Raw genomic sequence first — 23,600 nt, forward strand, 5'->3', positions numbered from 1 at the left:
CCACTCGGTGCAGCGTCCAGTCACAAAATATTTCCATCTCTCATAGACACTGACAGGCTGCAGGCAGTGGGGCTGGGCACTGAACTTGTGCTTCCCGGGCACATGAAAAAAAGTCGGGAAAGGACACACAAAGGGATAAACACCCAATGCGGCCTAACAGGTCAGCTTTCATCACATTATTGTAGATCAGCCTGCTAGCTTGAAAAGTTGTTTTTGTCTTCATTTGAAATGCACAAATCAAGAAAAATAGCAACCATGGTTTTTTTCAGCAATTCTATTGTAAGAGACATCCCAGTTTGTGTCAAACATTTTATTTTGTTTTTAATTACAAGAGAAACATCATTAGAGAACCATGAGGCAGAATTTGTCATATATTCAAAGTAACAGCCCTGTGAACATTGACTTGGAAACTTTGAGGTCTGTGTATGTAGACGTTCTCAGCCATGGCTTGTTACACACATCAACTGTAGAAGATTCATTTACCAAACAATACACCCTTTATTACAGTATAAAAGGGAAGGTATAAGTCTAGCACTGGCATTTCTAATGTATAAGGCATTTTGTGGTGACCCATCATGCCACCGATATTACCAGGACAAATTGCACTGCCGTGACAATCTCAGCCTGAAATGACAAAATGTGCATTTACCTGCCCCACGCAAAATGAGTGATGTCTGCTTACCTGAGGAGAACTCCCTACTAAAGTGGTTCTGTAGGGGAAAAACAAAAATAAAAGAAATGAACCCTTCCAAAGCATAGCAGGCACTTATTTCTGACCTCCTGAAATTTTTATGTAAATTTGGACTTTTTGAGAAGTGGTGCAGAGTGTTCCATGGTGGGAGGCTGTAGACGTGTGCCCAAATCAAGAATGGAGTATTTATGGGGGATTTTATAAAGGACCCAAAAGGCAGAGGGAAGGGAAGGTGCTTTCTGGCCTACTATGCATCGGCAGGCATAATTTCTTCCCCTACAGGTTTCCTTTAAGTATGCATGTTGCCTGCTTATCATGGCAGCAATAATTTTGTGTAACTTATATCCATTATCAAATGACTATGATTCACTAATGATATCGCTAACGCATGAATGGCATAGTATATCACTTGGGCTACTTTCTAACTATAGTCTGTTCAGGCAGCAAAAAAAAGCTGCCCAGCTTTCACAAATCTTCTGCTACAGATTCATATATAAAGATCAAAAGCAGACAACATGCCCAACCAATGATTCTATAAAATTCTCATGGAAGCAATAAAATCACCATCAAAATGTCTGATGAATTCTGATTAGACTGAATGTCTAATGTCACAGTAATAGCATTCATTTTTATTCAATATGCTTTAATGTCAGCAACAATGGTTTAGACCACCAGCCCTTTCCATTGTTGACTATGGGTGACATGTACACTTCAAGTGAATGCTCACTGAAAACTGATAATCCTGTTTTACCCAGATGACACTGGATTAAATCACTTCTACTGCTTTTAAAACTCTTACAATGAGACTTAGACTCTAGCCTCCAGCTGCAAACTTGCGCTGCTTTATGTTCAGTAATGTGGCAATGTGGTCACATACTGACAGCTGGATTTTCCATAGCAAAATATTGAAAACACAGCAATAGCTACAAAGTCAGATAGCTCAACTGTGGGGCCAGAGATCACACTTGGGTCCCCAAAAGTTATTGGGTCTTTTCAGACTTGTATGTTGCTAACATACGCATTGAACCATGTGTTATTGTAACACAAGGCACAATGTGCCATTATTTAAAATGGCAACTATTGCACAAGTAGCGAGCAACACATCTGAACTGCAGCACACCACAACGCACATGTCGTGCTGCTCAAAAAAGGGTTGAGCAGTATATTTTTGTTCAGTGTCACAGGGTAATGAAAGTGCATTGACTGCAAAGCTGTGAATCCAAGATTAAAATAAAAAACAAAACAAAAAAAAAAAAAACTTGCCAGTTTTGTGTGCTCTTCTAAAAGTAAAATCCTAAAGTCAATGGAAGTTCTTTTGAATAAAAACGACCTCTTTTATATAGTTAGTAAAGTATTCCTGTGTATGAATACAACATGAAAACACTTTTCCACGAACGACCACAGCAGTGAATTTTACTTCATCTTTTTGCCACTATATTCTATACAGGATCTTTAATAAATATTCTGTATTGTACTAAATATAGAACTCTTATTTATAGCTTCTAAAGATGCATTTGTTCTTGCAGTTAAACTCTGGCAGTGTGTCAGGTTCCAGTGACCCCGTCATCTTACAGCAATACCTTACTAGTGAAAATATTGCAGTACATCCATCACAGACTCTGCCTAATCCAATGTGTCAGAAGAATTATTGCAAGGCTTGCAGAGCACTGTTTATAACCATACAACCGTTAAGCTTTCTTATGTGCTTTTACTTATTGCATTTCCAACCTAGAAGTGGGACTGGAGGACAAGAGATTAGGCTATTCTTGCCACACCGTGATCCAATTTTTTTTTTTCTTTTATAGATATTTTCCTGTTGTAACAAAAAAAAAAAAATGAAAAACTAATATGCATAACCACACATTTAGTGGTTTAGTGTCAATCTATTAAATTTTATCATTTTTTTGTCTGATGCATTGTATAATTTCAATGGCTCTGATTTTGTAAAAACCGTAAAAAATGGCTTTGAAAGTTTAGGCCACTACTGGTTGCCAAAAACAGACTAAACTGAATGATACCGGCACTCTAGGTGCAAAAAGAGAAAAAATAAAAATAAAAAAAGCACAGCAGCCCCTAGGCCTTCATTTGCACTGTAAGGGTCTAGTGTATATATAAAAAGAAAAATCACCACACTCTAGCTATCCATTTCTAGCTTGGAAAATCCTTGACGGAATTCGTGCAAATCATCAATTTTCCCGTCTAATATATTCAGGAAGTGTTTAAGTTCCAGTTTCAAGTGGCCTTGTCTGTGCTTGCTTTCCTCCACTTCTTGTCGCAGTGCTCTTACTCTATCTTCCAATTCTTGGTTTCTCTGCTCAGCATCCTGCAAAATAAATACATGAGAAAAGTCACATCAAAAAATACAATCTGTCCAAAGGAGTGCTAGAAAATGCAGTAGCTCACTTGTTATTTAGAAGAACATGTTTCCCGTGCCATCCAGTGTCCAGATTAATGTTACATAGTGGTACTTGATTTTAAATTAAGCCTCCAGCCTTTTTTTTAGGTTCGGATTCAGTGTGGAAAGGTAAAATCCCTTTCAGTTTGCTACTGTATTGTCCTGACTGGGGTGATTCTACTTACTTCCACTTAATTTATATAATGAAAACAATGCAAAATACCCAACATGCATGTAGGATGGGGTTTACACTTTTCCACTGAAGTCTGTTGTGTTAATGTACACTTTTTTGTTGTTAACATGTATTGTGCAAAGGCAGTCCATTCAAATGAATTGTTGGCAATACACCATTTTTGGCAACACAAGCACCACAATATACAGTGGTGCTCTGCAGGACACATACTTTCGAGTTGCATTGCTTTAGGGCATTGGAGTGCCATTAAAAGTGCTAAGGCATATCCTAAGGAACATCTATGGTAACAGCTGAAGCATATACAGGAATGGCATCTTCCTGCACCGGGCAATGAGAATGGGTGGAACCCAGCACCTGGAAAAAGCCAGGTAGATGCCGATGAGGGACGTTGGACCGTTGAAGGAAGGTAATTATCAGGGATCATGAGGGTGCAGAAGGTATCCTTCAAACGTCACACAGCTGGAGCACTTTGTTTAAGAAAAGTGGGCCAATCTACCTGTTGGAAGGCGCAGAAATTCTTATTGAGAGCTACAGAACTCACTTGTTTGCAGTGATTGCCTCTACAGTTTGCGCATCAAAATATTGAGTTAATGCTCCCATCATTTTTGTCCATGACATTTGTATTCATTTTATTATTTCTATTGGTTCAAAAATCAAAAGCAAAGTCTGTCAATTTCAAGGTATTTCAGAGAAATGTGGGTTCTTCTTTTTCATGAAAGGATACCAACTAATTTGTCTACTGCTGAATTGTATGGTAAATGCAGATATACAGTGAAGGAAATAAGTATTTGATCCCCTGCTGATTTTGAATGTTTGCCCACTCACAAAGAAATGATCGGTCTAAAAATTGAATGCTAGGTGTATTGTAACACAGAGACAGAATAGCAACAAAAAATTCAAAAGAAATGCATGTCTAACAAATGATGAACTGATTTGCAGGTTTATGAGGGAAATAAGTATTTGATCCCCTATCATTCTGCAGGATTTCTGGCTACCAGTAGTATTTCATACAGGTAACAAGCTGAGATTAGAATCAGTCTCTTAAAGGGAGTGCTGCTAATCTCATGTTGTTACCTATATAAAAGACACCTGTCCACAGGAGCAATCAAACAATCAGATACCAAACTCTCCACCATGGCAAAGACCAAAGAGCTGTCCAAGGATGTCAGGGACAAGATTGTAGAGCTACACAAGGCTGGACTGGGCTACCAAATTACCAATAAGCAGCTTGGTGAGAAGGTGACAACAGTTGGTGCAATCAATCGCAAATGGAAGAAACACAAAACAAGTGTCAGTCTCCCTAGGTCTGGTGCACCATGCAAGATCTCACCTCGTGGAGTGTCACTGATCATAAGAACAGTGAGGAATCATCCCAGAACTATACGTGAGGATCTGGTCAATGATCTCCAGGCAGTTGGGACCACAGTCACCAAGAAAACAATTGGTAACACACTACGCCAACAAAGATTGAAATCCTGCAGTGCCCGCAAGGTCCCTCTGCAGAAAAAAGCACATGTCCAGGCCAGTCTGAAGTTTGCCACTGAACATCTGAATGATGCAGAGGAGGACTGGTTGAAAGTGTTGTGGTCAGATGAGACCAAAACCGAGCTCTTTGGCATCAATTCAACTCGCCATGTTTGGAGGGGGAGAAATGCTGCCTATGACCCCAAGAACATCATCCCAACTGTCAAACATGGTGGTGGAAACATTCTGCTTTGGGGGTGTTTTTCTGCTAAGGGGAAAGGACAACTGCACCGCATCAAAGGGACGATGGATGGGGGAATGTACCGTCAAATCTTGGTGAGAACCTTCTTCCCTCAGCCAGGGCATTGAAAATGGGTCGTGGAAGGGTGTTCCAGCATGACTATGACCCAAAGCACACGTCCAAAGCAACAAAGGAATGGCTCAAGAAGAAGCACATTAAGGTCCTGGAGTGGCCTAGCCAGTCTCCAGACCTTAATCCGACTGAAAATCTGTGGAGGGAGCTGAAAATTCGAGTTGCCAAATGTCAGCCACCAAACCTTAATGACTTGGAGAGGATTTGCCAAGAGGAGTGGGCCAAATACTTATTTCCCTCATGAACATGCAAATCAGTGCATCATTTGTTAGACATGCATTTCTTTTGAATTTTTTGTTACTATTCTTTCTCTCAGTGTTACAATACACCTGCCATTCGATTTTTAGACTGATCATTTCTTTGCGAGTGGGCAAACACTCAAAATCAGCAGGGGATCAAATACTTATTTCCTTCACTGTACAGTACATCTGGCAATTTATGGCATGCTCTTCAGACATCTAATTGGTATTATAATGATGACCACAACAATGTGGCTCTATGTGAACTGGGAGCATGCAAAATGTATGTAGCCAGCAAAGGAACAGCCTTGTGCTCCTGTGCCCGCCCTCCTCAAACCCCTCCCCCATTGCTGTAGCTGTCTGTGAGCAGAGCGGCTGTGTGTCATCCCGCTGCTTGCTCCTGCTTTTTTTCCCCCTCCTTCCTGGCATCAGCGGCTTTGAGCCAGAGGACAAGTGAGGATCATGATGCAACTGCAATAGATCATGGGACATATAGTTCTGGGAAGAGTGCTGTACAATAGAGGCTACTAGGCTGCAAACTTTATTGCCCACAATTCCCTGCCACACAAGGAACAGGGAGTGAGACTTTTCCCAGGCTTTAAGGAGCAATTGGGGTCTTGGGTGCAGGGACCAAGGAGAGTACAGACCTACTCCTAGGTTCTGTGTCCACACCAGACACAGAGGACTAAGCCACAGAGAGGTCTTGCTGTGCAGGAGGCTGGAGGAGGACAGACATGCCACTTGAGTGCCATTGCTGAGCCTGTGAGGATGAGAGCTGAGGATTGAGCCACTGAAAGGTCTGCCATGCTGGGACTGGAGCTGGAGAAACCTTTTACTATGTGTATGCCTAAAGCAAGGTAGCACCGGAGAGTCTAGGCGCTGGGACTCGTGAGTCTTGTGAGGACCTGATTGCAAGGACAGCATACTGCCAAGAGTCCATGATAAGGTTCGCTGAATGCCAGCACTGGTGAGCGGATTCGACCGTACTTCACCACTTTTAGCAGCTTATTGGCAAAGGAGATTGCCCTTTACTTATTAGCCACCAACAGCTTATACTGCATGTAATGACTTTAATTATGTGCCCAACGTTGACCAGCTTAAATCTGCCAGCTACTACACAACCACATCCCAGGGGAAAATATATATATATATATATATATATATATATATACATATATATATATATATATACATATATATATATATATATACACACACACACACAGTATATATACACACACACATCCAGGGGTATAATTTCAGAGTGTAATTTGGACACTTTCCGAATGGTTAATGCAGAGACACAGTGGGACTTGCTGTTTTGTGGTTTATTTTTCTCACTGCTTATGCAGGTTTTATTAACGCTGTACATACCAGTTTAAGTTGATTTAGCATTGTGTTCTAGGTTAATTGCAATATTTGAGGCTAGTATTCACGTCAGTTAGCCTAACGCATTCTAACTTATCCTCTGACCTGTTTATTGGTTCATGCATCACATTTATCTTGCCTTGCCATAATATACTTATTTGATCTACCATCAAGCAGTCTCTGACCCATTTCCTGTATGTGGACATACATGAAGTATCCTATTGGAGGCCTAAGTGGAAGAAAAAAAGTTTCCAGTGACTACTCCACAGCGCTATGACTGTTTATGGCAAACAAATACTGTTAAGGACTCCAAGTCATGCAAACAGAGCGAGAACCCAATACTGTACAGTTAGTGTCCTGAGACTCAGGGAACCTTTCACAGACCCTGTAGCTGTTTCTGACAGTTCTAGTTTTTTTCGTTTTTTTTGAAGGAGAAAGTCAAACCTGACATTGTGTGAGATTAGCTTTTGTCACCATGCTGTGCCCCAGGCTTCCTCCTGTATTACGTTTAGCTGAAGCCCTTGGCATTTGCATGTAAACTGTCTGAGAAATGCAGAGTGTAATTTGTGCAGCATGACAATCCCCTGAAAGAGCTTCACTGGGGAGCCAATCTCCTGAGACTCTGATTTCTGCGCACACATCAGCAACTCATCTTGTGCCAGTTTATTGCCAGAAGCACAATTAAGATAGTTCCTTGCCAAGCTGTAAACTATACCTCCGCAATTTTATGTAATAAACAAATATTGTTCTAGCGGATCCTCCACTGCCTGATGTAATCTGTCAGTGTTCCAGCATGGCAGTAATGACACTCAATAAATACCATGCTAGAACAATGTGAAAGCCAAACTAATTTTAACACGAGTGTTAATATTACAGTATTTTACACCCGAGTGTCAAAACTGAGTGCAATATGTAGCAAATCAAATAAATAATTCAAATAGTCAATTTCCAACAATCTACTTCAAATGAAGCCTACCTCCTTAGTCACTGCAATCTGTACCGAATTGCAAATACAACATTATCCCCCATTTGCTGCCTGTCATTTCTGTGGTCACAAATGTCAATGTTACTATACTGAATCCGTAAATACTAGTACTCCAGTATTTGGAGTATACCAGTAGTTGGAAGTATCCAAGAAAACAGCTAGTAGTAGTTAGTCACATTTAACTGGACTTGTTCTGTAATATTGAAGATGTTTCTCCTAGCATAGCAAGCCACTTCTTCAGTTCCAATGTGTGCCTGTGTGCCAGGAAGATATCCCAGCATTTATATTGAGCCTAAGGACAGCCATACATGGATTGAAATTCAGCCGGTTTAGCACGGTCTGGCCAAATTTCGATCCATGTATGGGCAGGCTGTGTATACTAAAGTCGATCCACCAATTGACTTCTGTACAACCAGCCTGCTGGGTTTTTACCAAACAATCAGCGCTGCCAGTACTGATCAGTGTGTTCTGATGGTGGGGAAGTCTCCTTACCATCAGAACACAATAGCACAGTGGGAGTGGTTCCCTCATTCACATCAAGTGTATGGATGGGGGAATCAGGACATGTGTTTTTCCATTCAATCCGCTGGCTAAACAAAAACTTAACTATGTTAAATGTGCCTTTATATTGTCTATCTGGGTCAAGCTGGCACAAATTAATACCTTCACGCTGGGCACACTGTATAAATTGTACGTAGCATCAGCTGCATACAGTGTACAGTGCTGTGTTGCAGCGGTACTGAGACTTCCAATCCCACTTCCAGAACAAAATCGAGTTGGGCTGAGCGTTGCTCAGACATTCACATTGTGCTTTGTATTCTGAATACAAGCCTTCTTCTGATTGGCTCAGACAGAGATCATGATATCATCAGCCCACCTCTCAACCTCAGCCAGTCTTGCATTTATTCATACAATACAAAGCTTCGTGTGAAGGACTGAGCAGTACTTAGCCTGTCATGATTTTGTTCCGGGAGTGCAAAGGAAGTCCCATCTCACTGCCAAAACACAGCACTGTACACTGTAGGTCAGGGGTAATGTATTAAAATTCATGGAGGTCCAGTCAGTAAAATTTTTTCAGAGCGGAGGTCCGAGCTTCATGTTCGCGATATGATGATTCTTCATGTCACAGCCTTCTATACACATCACAAGACTATTACTCGGTCTGCATCCATATCGTGGTCCGCCAGTTATGCCGCCTGCTGTAGGTAGTTGATGCTACATACAGTTTATACAGTGCACCCAGAAGGCACATCGGTTGAAAGAAAATAGTTGGTTTGGCCTAGCTTGGCCAAAGCAAACTATTAAAAAAGCACAGTAAACATGGAGTTGGCCTTTAAAACACCCTAATCCGACTTCCATGGAAAATGTAGATGTTGAATGTCCAAGAACACACAAAAATAATACAGTCATCAGGTATGAAGCTGAAGTGTTGGAAAAACGGATCTTTTAAAAAGGATCCTTTAACAAATATCACATTCCTGTGTCCTTCAAACCCAGCAATAAACTGAGACAGTAGCTTGTACATCCTAAAGACTTAACACCCAAACACAAGCAGAATTACTTGGTATTTGCAGTACAGTGTACTGAGGAATTCAAAGACCTGTACATTGGGGAGACAAAACAACCTCTCAATGAATGGCCTAATAAAGGAGGGGGAATTCTACAGGCCAAGACTCAACAGTCTTCAAACACCTTAAGGAAAAGGGATCTTTTTCCAAGACAATGAGGTGCACACTTTGGACAACTGGGTCAGAAGAGGCGTAAAAACAAACACCATCCTTGAGCAAGGGTGGTGGCATCCAATACTATCTACAGATAATGTTCAAACATTTCTTCCCTAGAGATGTGACAATTTACATCTTTAGCCATGTAAATTGAGGCACTAACAGGAATATAGGCTGACAACACAATGGGTTTATATAGCTAGAAAATGGTGGTTCTACACTTTCACACCTCCCATTCTGTTCTTGGACAATCAACATGTACAAATTCAGTAGTGGTTGGATTAAAGGTCTTAAGGTGTGAATATAAATACTGGGGTATGTTCCTAATACTCAGAAGAAATGGCTTGGTAATTATTAAATATCTTGAACATTACAGAACAAGTCCAGTTAACAGGGATTACTACTAGTCATACCATTACCGGGATAAGTGAAAACCTTCAAAGACATTCAAAAGAATACAGTGTTGTGAGACAGTATTTGCCCCTTCCTGTTTTATTTTTTTTTTTTTGCATATTTGTCACACTTAATTGATTCAGATCATCAAACAAATCTTATTACACGATAACCCAAGTTAATACAAAATGCAGTTTTTAAATGATCATTTCATTTATTAACCAGCTGCCGCCCGGCCTATAGCCAGATGGCGGTCGGGCAAGCAGCTCATCCCTCCGGGTGGACGCCATATGGCGTCCTTTCAGGCATGCGCAGTGCGCCTGCTCGCAGGGCCACTCTGCGGCGTGATCTGTCACGACCGTGTACCGGCCCCGTTGTCAGTACTATGTGACCTGCTGTGACCAATCACAGCAGGTCACATGACAGTTGTATACAATGAATGGCTTCCTTTCAAGCCATCCATTGTATACAAGTGTGTCTAGCTGTGAATGGTCACAGCGATCACATGCACAAGCTGGGCCAATCACAGCCCAGATGTGTCATGTGATTAGCCATGGGCAAATCACAGCTAAGCACAAAAAAAAACCCTGAATGAATCGATGTCATTCAGGTAAATGCTTGCTTATAGCAAAGTAATTATTTGCTATAAGCAAAGTGTGTAAAAAAAAAAAAAAATACTGATCACTTCCCCAAAGTAGTACAATGTTACTATGGTAACATTACACTACTTTGGTCATAGTGAAATATGAAAAAAAATCTTAAAAAAGAGAAAAAAAAGTAATACAAAAATCAAAACTAATAGAAAAAAGTAAAACAATTATCAATTTTTTTTTTCGTACTGTCACCAGTGTCCCTTATCACCGCCATGCCAGTTATATGATGACGCTGTACTGCACTGATGACAGTATGTAAAAAAAAAAATAGTGAAAATTTTGAATTTTTTAATTTTCCAAAAAATGATGACAAAAAAACTTCAAAAAACTCGCCATGAAATACGTCGGACTGTCTACTTTGCACAAAGTGGTAATTTGGGGGAATATCTGTACTGTTCTGACATTCTTGGACATCAAGAAATTAGATTGGCCGTCAGTAATTCAGGACCGATCAATTTTCAGATATATCCCATAGTTTGTGAACTAAATAATACATCCTAATTTGGGATTTTTTCACCAAAGAAATGTAGTAGACTACATCTTGGCCTAAATTTATGAAGAACAATTATTTATTTGCAAACTTTTATAACAAACAAAGAAAACGTGTTTTTTTTTCAAAATTTTCAGTCTTTTTTTGTTAATTTAGCAAAAAATAAAAACCCCAGTGTTGATTAAATACCACCAAAAGAAAGCTCTAGTTGTGTGAAAATGATAAAATTTTTTAGTTTGGGTAGTGTTGTATGACCGCGCAATTGTCATTCAAAGTGTGACACCTGAAAAATGGCCTGGGCAGGAAGGGGGTAAAAGTGCCTGGTATGGAAGCAGTTAATGGAAAAAAGCTGTCCAAACCTGCCTGGCCCTATGTGAAAAAGTAATTGCCCCTAAACCTATTAGCTGGTTGTGCCACCCTTGGCGGCAACAACTGCAATCAAGCGTTTTCAATAACTGGTAATGAGTCTTGCACATCGTTGTGGAGGCAGTTTGGCCCATTCTTCTTTGCAGAATTGTTTTAATTCAGATATAGTGGAGGGTTTTCGTACATGAATGATCTGTTTAAGGTTATGCCACAGCGTCCCAATCAGACTTAGATCCGGACTTGCTGGTGTGTTGCAGATCTATGCCTGCTGCATAACCCAAGTGCAATTGAGCTTGAGGTCATGAACTGATGGCCAGACATTCTTCTTCAGGATTTTTTGGTAGAGTGCAGAATTCATGGTTCCAACAATTATGGAAAGTCATCAAGATCCTGAAGATGCAAAGCAGCCCCAGACCATCACACTACCATCACCATGTTTGATGTTGGTATGATATTCTTTTTATGAAATACGTTCTTCGTTTCATGCCAGATCTAACAGGAGGCACACCTTCCAAAAAGTTCAACTCCTGTCTCATCAATCCACAGAATATTTGCCAATAAGTCTTAATATAATCAAGATGTTTTTTGTGTGAGATGTGCCTTTGCGTTTTTTGGTCAGCAGTGCCTTTCACCTTGGAACTCTCCCATGGATGCCATTTTTGCCCAGTCTTCTTCTTGCTGTTGAATCATGAACACTGACTTTCACAGAGGCAAGTGAGACCTGCAGTTCCTTAGATGTTGTTCTGGGTTCTTTTATGACATCCTGGATGAGTCATCATTGTGACCTTGGAGTAATTTTGGTAGACTGGCCACTCCTGGGAAGGTTCACCACTGTTATCTCCCTTTGTAGATAATGGCTCTCACTGTGGTTTGCTGAAGTCCAAAAACCTTAGAAATGGCTTTGTAACCCTTTCCAGACTGATACATGACAATTACTTTGTTTCTCAGCTGTTCTTGAATTTATTTAGATCGTGGCTTGATGTGTTTTTTTCTTTAGATCTTTCAGTGTGCTTCACTTTGTCAGACAGCTTCTACTTAAATGATTTCTTGATTCAACAGGTCTAGCAGTAATCAGGCCTGGATGTGACAAGTGAAATGTAACTCAGCTTTCAAAAATGTGGTTATTCACAGTTCATGATTTAGCAAAGGGTGGGAATTATTTTTTCACAAAGCCAGGCAGGTTTGGACAGCTTTTTTCCTTTAATTAAATCATTTAAAAATTGCATTTTTGTTTACTCTGGTTATCTCTGTGTAAAATTAAAATTTGTTTGATGATCTTAATCATTTAAGTGGGTCAAATATACAAAAAAAAAAAATCAGGAATGGAGCAAATACTTTTTCCTAGCACTGCACTTTAATACCACTCATCAGACCAAAAAAAGTGCACTAGACTCCCACCCCCCCAGTAGCTCAGCAACACATTTATGGAGCACAGCGGTGTTGCCATGACCTTACATTCAGGCCAACTGCTAGGCTTCTATTTAAGCATTATGGGTCACAGAGGCTACAGGTTTGTTGGCAATTATATACAGAGTTGAAGGCAGGTCTGTTTTCAGTCTACAATCTTCTTTAGGTTCAATTAGTCTGTCATCAGTGTTCTGGACAGAAAAGAATGTCTGAGCATTAATTGCTTTCAGTCTTTGATTATAATGGAGCATCTGTCCAAGTGAGTGTGACATGGTACAACCAGGTAATTGTTTGGCTGACCGTACTATTATTTGGAATTGCTCCTGTGGTCCAATTAATTCATTGCTACATCAACTACTGTGTTGTCTGACATATACTGCAATCACTATATTACACTGTAACAATAGATGTGTGTTTTACTACAAAATAAGATTACACCGGAAAAATATTATAAATATAGTATCATTCATTTTCTGTAATTCAAGGTTGACTAATCTGCTGACAATTTATACTAAGCCACTAAGTTCAGTTGTATCTCTTTTACCTGTGTCAATCACTGCTGTTTGCAATGTCTAAGTATATAAGGAGACTTGAAGTTATTCTAAACCCTGGTTCAACTAGAGCAACTTTCCAGCAACTTACGACAATCTGGTGACAGGTAAAATTGCTGGTCATGTGAAAACACACAGTTGTTGATTTACTAAAATTGGAGAGTGCAAAATCTGGTGCAGCTGTACATGCAGCATCTAACTTCAACTTGTTCAATTAAGCTTTGAAAATAAAACCTGGAAGCCGATTGGTTTCTATGCAGAAGTGCACCACCTTTTGCATTCTCCAGTTGCAGTAAAACAACCCCATAGATTTGAAAGGGTGCTATCTTAATTGCCATGACTTGAGTTGCTGTGACAAAAAAAAAAAAAAAAATACTAAATACTGAACTACTTTTGGGCAATTCTTGTGCAACAAGACTCCCATAGACTTCAATGTAAAATTGCCAGCAAATTGTACATTTGTTTTAATTGAAGCAACTTTGCTGAGAGTTCTGAGACAGTTTTTTTTAACCCTCAACTCTACTCCCTGAACGGGGTGCAATCCACAATAAATGTAGGGCAGCACAGTGGCTAAATGGTTAGCACTTCCGCCTGGCAGTACTAGAGTTGTTGGTTCAAATCCCAGCCACGGCACCTCCTGCCTGGAGTTTGCATGTTCTCCCTGTGCCTGTTTGCGGTTTCCTCCGGGTACTCCGGTTTCCTGCCACACTCCAAAGACATGCTGGTAGGTGAATTGGATCCTGTCTAAATTGTCCCTAGTATGTGCATGTATGAATGTAAGCTAGGGACCTTAGATTGTACGCCCCTTGAGGGTTACGGACTGATGTGAATGTATAATATATATGTAAAGTGCTGCGTAAATTGACGGCGCTATACAAGTACCTGAAATAAATAAATGTCATACTTACCACTTCATGCATTTGTTTTGCACAGTGAAGCCCCAACCTGTCCTTTTGGAGTCCCCTGCCAGTACTCTTGGCTTCTGTGTGTGCCCCCATAGCAAATGCTTGCTATGGAGCACTCATGAAGGCTCACTCTAAAGTGAGGCTCACACAAAGCGCAACTCGGCTTCAGCCCCCCAACAGGATTTGATTGACTGCAGCAGGAGCAAATGGCTTCCACTGCTGCCTCTGTGTCCTGTGAGAAGAGAGAGAGCAGGACTGAAGACAGCACTGGATTGAGATTAAACTCAGGTAAGTATATGGGAGTGGGGGGGTGGCGACTGGTCACAGAACGTTTTCACAGTAACCTTCAGTCTTTACAACCACTTTATCTGCTAAAGAGGCCATTTTGAAATCTAGCATTGAAAAAGACGTATTGTAATCTACAGTAGTTTTATTTTTTTCAGTTATAGAAAATCACAAATATATCTTCCCTGTATCTGTGGCAATCAGGACAACAATGGGGCATTCTGAACACATGTAGAGTTGTATTTATAAACAAACAGGAGAGCTGTTCATCCTGTGAAACTGCATACACATTCATTCTGGGTGAATGGGGGCAAATTCAATGTTAGTCTTTTTTTCTCTCTAGGTCGAATTTTCTTCATTCATACCTAATAGTCTGAATCAGGAAAATACTGCATTATGGTCAATACATGGAGCTAATGGTCACAGTACTTGTACTTGCTGACCCAAAAAGGGTATCTGTGCATCCCTAGTTATTGGCCAGTGTAACTCCATTTTGGTTAAGGAAAGCAAAAACAAATCTGACGTGGCTATTTATATACATTGCAAGGGTTTTAGAATTTGGGCAAGTACAAGTACCAATACTTTTGTTCAAGTACTCACCGATAACGATACTTTGCGGTGCGATTTGTGTCCATAGAAAATGTATGGCGGCAAATCACACTGCAAAGAATAGCATGCGATTTGATCACGAAAGCGGTGCGATTCCTGTCCAAATTGCATGCAGTTTCCCCACTGCTCCTGTGTGAACCCAGGCTTATCATAGGCCGAGTTCACACAGGAGCGGTGCAGGAAACCTCCCTGCACTGATCCCATGCTGTCATACAAGGAAAAGCTGCTTTACAGGTCTGGGGATTTGAAATCCCCACGGCATTCTCTCCTCCAGGGTGATAGTACAGGCTAGACGACTTCTGATTGGTCAGCACCGTGACATTAAAAAAGTGTTATGTTGGGAACAAGACACGTGGAAAACAAATGTTTTCTATGTGTCCTTGCATTGATCTATTCAGTTCATTGGACATGGTGTTAACAAGCCCTTCATTGTGCAGAACTTTTGCAAACACTCTGAGGAACTGTAAGTTAAAGTATAAACTAAATTAATAACTTATTTATCTACTTCAGGACAAAGTGTTGAGGGAATAGAACACCGTTCTGTTATCTATGCCCCCGCTATGCAGATTCACACGCTTTTTTTTTTTTTAATGACTGTTATTAACAAAAGTGAAAGAAAATCCTCACTTTGAAAGGATTTCCTCACAGGGGGTTATAAACCTCCCTTAATTCATCCAAAATGAAAAAGGTTTGCCTACAGTTCCACTTTATAAAATGGTGCATGCATGCATACTTGCTAATTTGTGTTACTTTTTGCATTATCCATATGCCATCTTGCATGGTCTGTTCCCATTTGTGTGAGAAGATAAAGGCAGTGCTTCAGTCTGAAGGAAGCGATGTAATTAGTCCCTCGCAGACAGCTGTCTGCACGAAAATTTTTCTTTATGTTTTGCTAGAAATGGGTGTGTCCAATCCTCTCCATCTCTCTTCCACTTTTTTTAGACACTTTTAACTTGGTTTACAAAATGCTGCTGTCCACCAATGAGAAGAGAGAACAGAACTGGGGGAGCCATGCTGTTTTGTGCACTGATGCAAATATAGGAGCATAAGGCTACTTAAAGCTGGCTATAAACTAGTAGATTCTTGTACAGAAATTCTCAGTACATTCGATGATTTGATGATTGTCGTTCAAAAGTACTTCAAAATTAAGTTCGATTTTGGAAAATCGATTTCAGAATGAATTGACTTTTCCAAATAAAAACCAGTATCAAGGTTAGAAACTGATTAACTGCTTCAGCTCCGCTCCATAGCAGAGATACTGCTACAGGGCGGCAACTGTGCGCAAAATCACGTTTATATATGTAATTTTGCATTCCTGGGTAAGGGGCGCACGCGAGGCACGCGCACGCCCTACCCGCGCCGTCATTCACAGCCGCGGCTGTCAATCACTGAGTCCCGACCGGTGATTACTCACCAGCGTTTGGTGATTGCCAAGGATCTCTGACTGGGGGGGGGGGGGGAAGGGGGGAGAACTGTCGGTAAACAAAACAGTTCTCCTCCCTGTCAGCTCTGGCACGCTGCTTTGCATGGCTGTGCACAGAAAGAAAGCTCTATTTGTGGGGAAAAAAGGCCGTACATTTGGGTGCATTGTTGCATGACTGCACAACTGTCAGTTATAGTAACGCAGTGCCGTAATGCAAAAAAAAAGGTCTGGTCAGGAAGGGAGGTAAATCCTCTGGAGGGCAAGTGGTTAAATTTGAGAAAAAATTTCCATCCTGCTACTTCGAATTTTCTTTTTACTGCAAATCGAAAACAATTTTTGATTTGACTCCACAAATTTTTAGATAATCAAACATTCTTAAAGGCTAAGTTCACCCCCCCCCCCCCAACATCCAGCTCCCCTATGCACCGATATACCATTAATCTATCTCAGTTGCAGAAAAATACAAGCTCTCTTTGATTTTGAGAACAAGGCCTTACCTTAGCCCTTGGTAAATTTCTTAGAAAGCTTTTTCACATCCTGATGTACATTTAGGACGGAGGAGCCAGTATGACCAGGAAGCAGATTATCTGGTGGTCTTATTCGCACACACATCCTGCACTGACCTCATTAGCACACACCCTTCACCCATCAACTATTTTTTCACAGCATCAGGGATCTCTCCACACGTGCATTTACCAGGCTACCCCAGCGATTCTACGGATGGGCTCAGGGTGCATGCTGAACTCCCTGGGGCTGTATGCAGCCCACGGGACACCCCTGATGTAGTGCAAGGGCCTGCTTGATTATATACAAAGCAACTGAACAGAAATTGTGTTCTCCTACTATATAGTTTTGGTAACTCTAAAGGAGATTGTACAATCAGATTGTATTGCGTATGGCCACATTTATACACCTAGAATTACCTAGTTGAGCTTTCAGTGTCATTAATTGTTAACGGCACACCAAACACAGAAACAAGCACACAATTTGCCACATGAAAAAATGGGTGATAAATGCAGTAAAACCTGCAGTAAAAAACGTGCACGTCGCACCACGTTACAATGTCCCATAAGCTACTTTGCCACGTGCAGTGCAGCACACTGAAATCAATGGGCTTCCCTATGTGTGTCATTATAAAAATAAGCCAAGAAACTCTAGGAGCTTGAAACTGAGATTGGTTTATTATAAAGGACAATGAGGCTCCACTGACATCTATGTGTTTCTGAATGCATGGAAAACTGCCCAGAAAATGGGCGCTTTGCTATGCGTTTCAGAAACACACTGCAAATGTGCATTGGGTTTCTGTTGTCATTACATGTTAAAGACACCCCAAGAGCGGCAAACACACCATAAACTGCGGTAAGGCACCGTGCTCCACTACACAAAGTACAGGAGTTTCTCTGGGGTGATTGTTGCATGTAGGGAAGCCGGTTCAAGCGAATGGGCTACCCTATACATGACAAGTGAAAACACTCCAAAACAAACGCATGCGGGAATGTGAGTTTTCACTACATGGGGATGTGAATGGGGCCTGGCAACTGAGTGCCTCCATCCATTTCCTTCTATGTACTTGTATAAAGACGGCCATACACTACGCAATCTGATTGTACAATTTCCATACAACTTCCTTTAGACCAGAGCTATAGAATAGGAGGACACACCTGAACAACCTATTCAATTTGTATCACATCTGACAGGCCCTTGTACAACATAGCTGAAAGGAGATCTAAAGGAGATTGTACAGTCGGATTGTATAGGAGGTTGGTGGAAGGTGGTGTTGTAATGAGGGAGGTGTGGACCAAAATGGTGAACAAACCCTACCATGTCCTCTTCTGTAATGCAACAAGGAAGTGAACGCCTTTGGGAGGTGGCCTTCAGGAAGAGACTATCTACAGGAGATGATGGATTCTGAAAATCAGTTCAAAATCTCACATAAACGGACAAAAAATTAAACGTCCTGTGGATGAGGTAAGTGAGAGAAAAGGACAATGGGGTGGCTGGGCCAGAAGTGGCATTGGAAAACACTTCTATGTATTATGAAAAATGAAATTCTGTCCAAAAAGCTGAACTTATCCTTTAAAATGAAAAATTTCAAACTAAATTCTTAGTGTATGGCCAGCTGAGGGTTGGAGAGAGAGATGGAGAGAGGGAGATGTGGAAAGCCCAAGACGTTTGAGCTGTTCAGGCAGAAGAGCTGATGCCAAGAAGTCAAAGAGAATCTCAGGTCCTACACAGCAGCCAAGAGACCTTCTGAAAAAGCCATGCATACACTATTTTTAACAACTGCAGTGTCTGCATAAAAAAAAAAAAAAAAAAGACAAGTTGTGTTTTAAATATTGCTCATGCAAAATGCTGTTTTTTCCTTCTAGACTTGTTTATTTGCAGATAAATCTAAACTAACTTAAATATCTAACAGAAAGGTTAATGTGCTTTGGTTCTACTAATGGGGTGAAGATACTATCACTAGTAGAGCTATAAGACTTCTGATCTCCATCCTTTCAGATAAAGACCTTTTAAAACCCGTGAGAGGTCAGCTCACCTCAGAGCGGAAATAACTCTTCTTCTCCAGCTCTATAGTAATAATGTCTGGGGCTCCAAGACGCCTGCTCTTCTGTGAGCCATCATGGATATAATTGTCTAATTATAGTCTAACATTAGGTTTCCCCAGTTTCTCTTACAGATGGAACATTTACATTCAGCTCATGGTTAATGTCACCTCTAAATGTAATTCTAACACAATTTGGTATTTCTTAGTTTAAAATGTTTTTTTAAAAAGGCCTAATATAAGGGGACTGCTATTTTATCATTATACAAATATGTATGTATATAAAACTTGAGGTATGCCGTATTGTTTGAGCTATAAAGTCATAGAATAACTCCCATTTAAACAAACCTTTCTGGAGTTTAGAATGGCAGAACTAAATAGCAAGAATTCACACTGATAATACGCAATTAGCTGATTTCAAACTAGACATGCAAAGTAAATTACTGTTGCCCATCCTGCTTTCAGATCATTTTAGTCACTGAGAGTAAAGCCAAGTCTATACCCATCAAAAAACCGGTCACCGCCCCAGGTCTATAACTGGCTTTTTCAGCAGTGAACATGGATGGGCATCGCATGAGAAATATAAATACGTATTGATACCTATCAATGTTCCTTGCTGATAAAAGCCATTTTTAGACTGGGGCTGCAGACCAATGTTGTTGGTTAGCTGTCTGGCAAGTTGAACAGGGTAGCCCTATTTATATTTCTCAAGTCTGTACCTATCCTCATCATTGAGCATCGTGATTGACACATGAAGTGCAGGAAAGAAACATCCTAGTAATCCATGGGAGCTCAAGTTTTTGTTTTGTTTTTTTGTCCTGGATTTACAACAGCTCATCTATGACACAAGTAAAAATACAGAGCTGCTGGGAGACTAATGAGTGGTATTATTCTCCAGATATAGTATGGAATGCCTTTAAGGTATATAGATCTCCCTTATAGCTGCTATTCGATCAGATCCAGTATGCACCACAGAATGACGTCAAATGAAGGTGGATGCTCAGATCCAATGCTATGCCTTCTCTCCTACTACCAAAAATTTTGATTTACTCATGTTGACTAGGAAGGAGCTTCATCTAAATCAGCTTAGATTTTTACACGTGCAGACCAAAATTTTGGAAATGGAGACAAGAATGGTAGATTTCTAGCCACATTGTCTCAACATGACATGCCTCTTACCCTCATTTCTAAAATCAGATCTCCAGAAGGAGCCATGGCCTCTTCTTCGAAGGGAGTATTAAGTGATTTTGGGCATATTATAGCAATTTGTATGCTTTTTCTTTGCTCGTATATTTTGAGCCCTCTACTCTATGTTCTCTGCTAGACCTCATAGCTCTCTGATCAATGGCTCCTGCTGCTCTCACTGAGTCCAGGGAGGAAAGGGATAGAGCAGCGCCACTGTTCTTGTGCACAGCCCTGGATTGACATCGAGTCAGGCAAGTATTTAGGGGAGGCAAGGGGGGAGCTGCACACAAAAGATTTTTTACCTTAACATTGAATTTCAAGAATTAAAAAAACAAAAACATTCATACTCACCTAGGTAGCTGCAGCACTGATCCCAGCTGCAGCTGTTCCCCATCTCCTCTAAGTTTGAGAACTGAGTGATCAAGACCACTGATCACTCAGTTCTCTTGGCTTCAAGTCTCTCTGCTCTGCCCCTCCAGCGCTCACTGAAATGTCAGGCTGTGGAGGAGGCGGGGCTGGCTGACTCACGCTCTCTGTGGCTGGCTGAGAGGCTGAGCTGGCTGAGAGGCTGAGCCAGCTGCCAGTCCAGGCATCTGTGTGGACCCCGACTTTAAAGTTGGGATCAATCCAGAGCCTGGAACGGCTAAGTGACATCAGACAGCAGGATTTAGCACGCTTTCGGCTGCAAACGAGCCCCAGGATTGCATAATGAAGTGCATTCCTGTGATCCATAGAAGTAGGGCCAAAAAATGCTTTGGCCCTACTTCTCCTTTAATGCAGAGAGTGTGTGGTCACTTTATTTTCTTATCAGGGTTCCTAATTACAGCCTACTGTACTGGGTTATGGACTAATATAGACTAAATACAGCTAAAAGGAAGCTACCTAAAGTGTGCCATAAAGGGCAGGGGGCAGTAAGCTGCAAATAAACCCCACGGGTAAGCACTGCATTTGAAAGGTTTTGGTGGTCACTTTGCTGATGTTTTTGTTACAAAGAAAAAATGAGAATGACAAAGTAAAGTTTGGATCATGGTTGAAAAAATAAATCAGTAAAGCAGGGTCTAAAACTGAGTTACAATAAGTCTTGGACTGTGTTTCCAATATACTCATTGGTACAAAATCAGATTGCTAACCAATGACCCCTAATTAATCTTTTATCTTCCATATGCTTTAAAACCCAGTAACCAAGGTCTCACCCTTCCCATCTTCACCTGCTACTAGGAGTGAAACAATTCCCATGTTTCTAGTCACAGTTCTTGCCAGACCTACTCGTGTATGTCCAACTTAATTGTACAAAATAAATTCTTACTAGTAGAGTGGTGACTCTAGAGATTTCCACTGCCAGCACTGCCTAATAAGCAGAACAGCTCATTACTGCAAGCATCTGTGTATTGCCCAAGTAAGCCAGTATTCCACAGATATAGGTTAACAATCAGAATATAAAAACAGACTACTGTCCTTCTAGGTGTCACTTAAATTAGTACATACAATATACTGGTACATTTATTTTATATACAGTCGGGATCCACCCAACAGCCTGGAGCGGCAGCTAGCTCAGCTTCTCAGCTGCATCAGTTGGAGACTGAGCCAGCCGGTCCCTCCCCTCCCCAGCCCTCCAGTGTGGCAGAGCGCACCGCTGCCAGAGACTGACAACTGCATTCACCTAGAGGAGTATATGTGTGTGTGTATATACCGTTTATGTATGTATATATATATATATATATATATTTTTTTTTTTTTAAACCCCATACTTCTCTTATAGGCTCTGTCTACTAGTTATTTACCACAAACTGAGCAATGGGGCCAACTCTGTAGTAAGCATTGCTGTTGGTACTGGCAGAGCTTCTGGGTTCAGGTAAATGCTGCCTGTGCCAACTATCTGTGCACACCCTGGCTGTCAACATCTCCTATTCCAGAAATATGGACATCACCAGTATGATGAGTAAACTAACAGCAATATATTGCACATCCACATGTACAGGTGTCCACCACTCTATTTACTCATGACTGATGGAAGTTTGGAGAAGGCAAGTGGCAACTGTGTCCACCTCATTTAATAAATAAATAAAATGTGACCACAGGTAAGACATAGAAAACCCTGGTTTGCTTATGATTTAAAAGTGCAAAGTATCCAACTTGCTAGGACATTTTGAGGGAAAAGGACAAATTACAGCAGTGCTACTCCTACTGCCATTCTTCATTTTCACTGGAAAATGAAGAGGATGCTTTTGAACTCCATCGATGACCGTCCAGAACGGCTCCAGTCCCACGCAATTATTCTCAGTACAGTTTAGCTCCTGAAAACAACAAACGTGCTGTGGATGTTAACTAAGAAATTTAATGCCAACCCAGCTGTAATCAAGTGGCTTAACTAGATTTATAAAGTCACAAGGATGGAAACATCTTTAAAGAAAGACAACTTTACATATCTGCACATTCTATTTCCAGGTGGAAATGAATAGGATATCTCAAGGTTATAAATAAGTGACTCTCTCATGAGGAATAAGGTGTGAAATTATGTTATTAACAGCAAGGTGATATTCATAATGACAAAACGAACATGCCTTATGCAACGTTAATAAAAGGAAATTAAGCCCCAACCCTCGTTAATTTATTAGCTAAAAGTCACCTTTTCCTGCTGGTCCTGAATTATTGAAGAAGGTCATTAATGATTAAATAAAAATGGATACCCATGTACAAAAGGGAAAGAAGTCATCAAAATCTGATTTAAAGTTAAAAATAGGTTGATGATTTTGGCTAGAAAATACACTGAGCCAATGTGTTTTGTATTCTTAGATCAATTTGGTAAAAATGTCCAGGATGCATCTAGCAGAGACCAAATATTTAGAGCTGGCAAGGTCCCATAAGGATACCCGAGGGAATCTTTCCAGTAACACAAGATCAGCATGTAGTATTAAAGCTTAAATTTAACATTACAGAACAGGTACAGGTTATCTCCTAAGAGGTTCCCTGTGTTATGTGTGAAGGATATTCCTCTGCAATAAATATAAAAAAAATACAGGAAATGGCCTATTGCAGGCACTCCAGAGGTGTAGAACGCCATGTTGCAAAATGCTGGGCAGTTATTGCAATCATCCAACACTGGGCAATGCCTATTCTCTGTGATTATTTGCAGAGGGTCAGGAGTGACAGGTTTGCTTTAGGCTAGGGGCCTTTGGGAGACGAAGATCTACCTGGACAACAAGGAAGAGATCAAGCCCCAAATAAAACAATGACATTAAGAACAGTGTGTCACAATAATATTCTCTGACCCCCTTCACATCACCCCCCACAGTATTATCCTCTGTCCCGCCTTCAAATCACTCTCCACAGTAGTGTCCCTTGCGCCCTTCACATCA

At 40.8% G+C, this 23,600-nt stretch overlaps 1 protein-coding gene across 1 annotated transcript in view; it reads right to left on the minus strand.

Annotated features, from left to right (window-relative positions):
* Positions 1-295: 295 nt before the first annotated feature.
* HOMER2 (homer scaffold protein 2) overlaps positions 296-23,600 on the minus strand; it is a 253,399-nt gene continuing 230,094 nt past the window's right edge. Inside the window, exon 9 of the mRNA XM_089685711.1 lies at positions 296-3,014. Within this exon, the coding sequence (XP_089541837.1) occupies positions 2,826-3,014 (189 nt within the window). The 3' untranslated portion in view covers positions 296-2,825. The remainder of the gene's footprint in view (positions 3,015-23,600) is intronic.

The sequence above is a fragment of the Staurois parvus genome, unplaced genomic scaffold, assembly GCF_062004578.1.
Source record: "Staurois parvus isolate SC_StPar_1 unplaced genomic scaffold, SC_StPar_1.0 ptg000381l, whole genome shotgun sequence".
Classification (NCBI taxonomy): Eukaryota; Metazoa; Chordata; class Amphibia; order Anura; family Ranidae; genus Staurois; species Staurois parvus.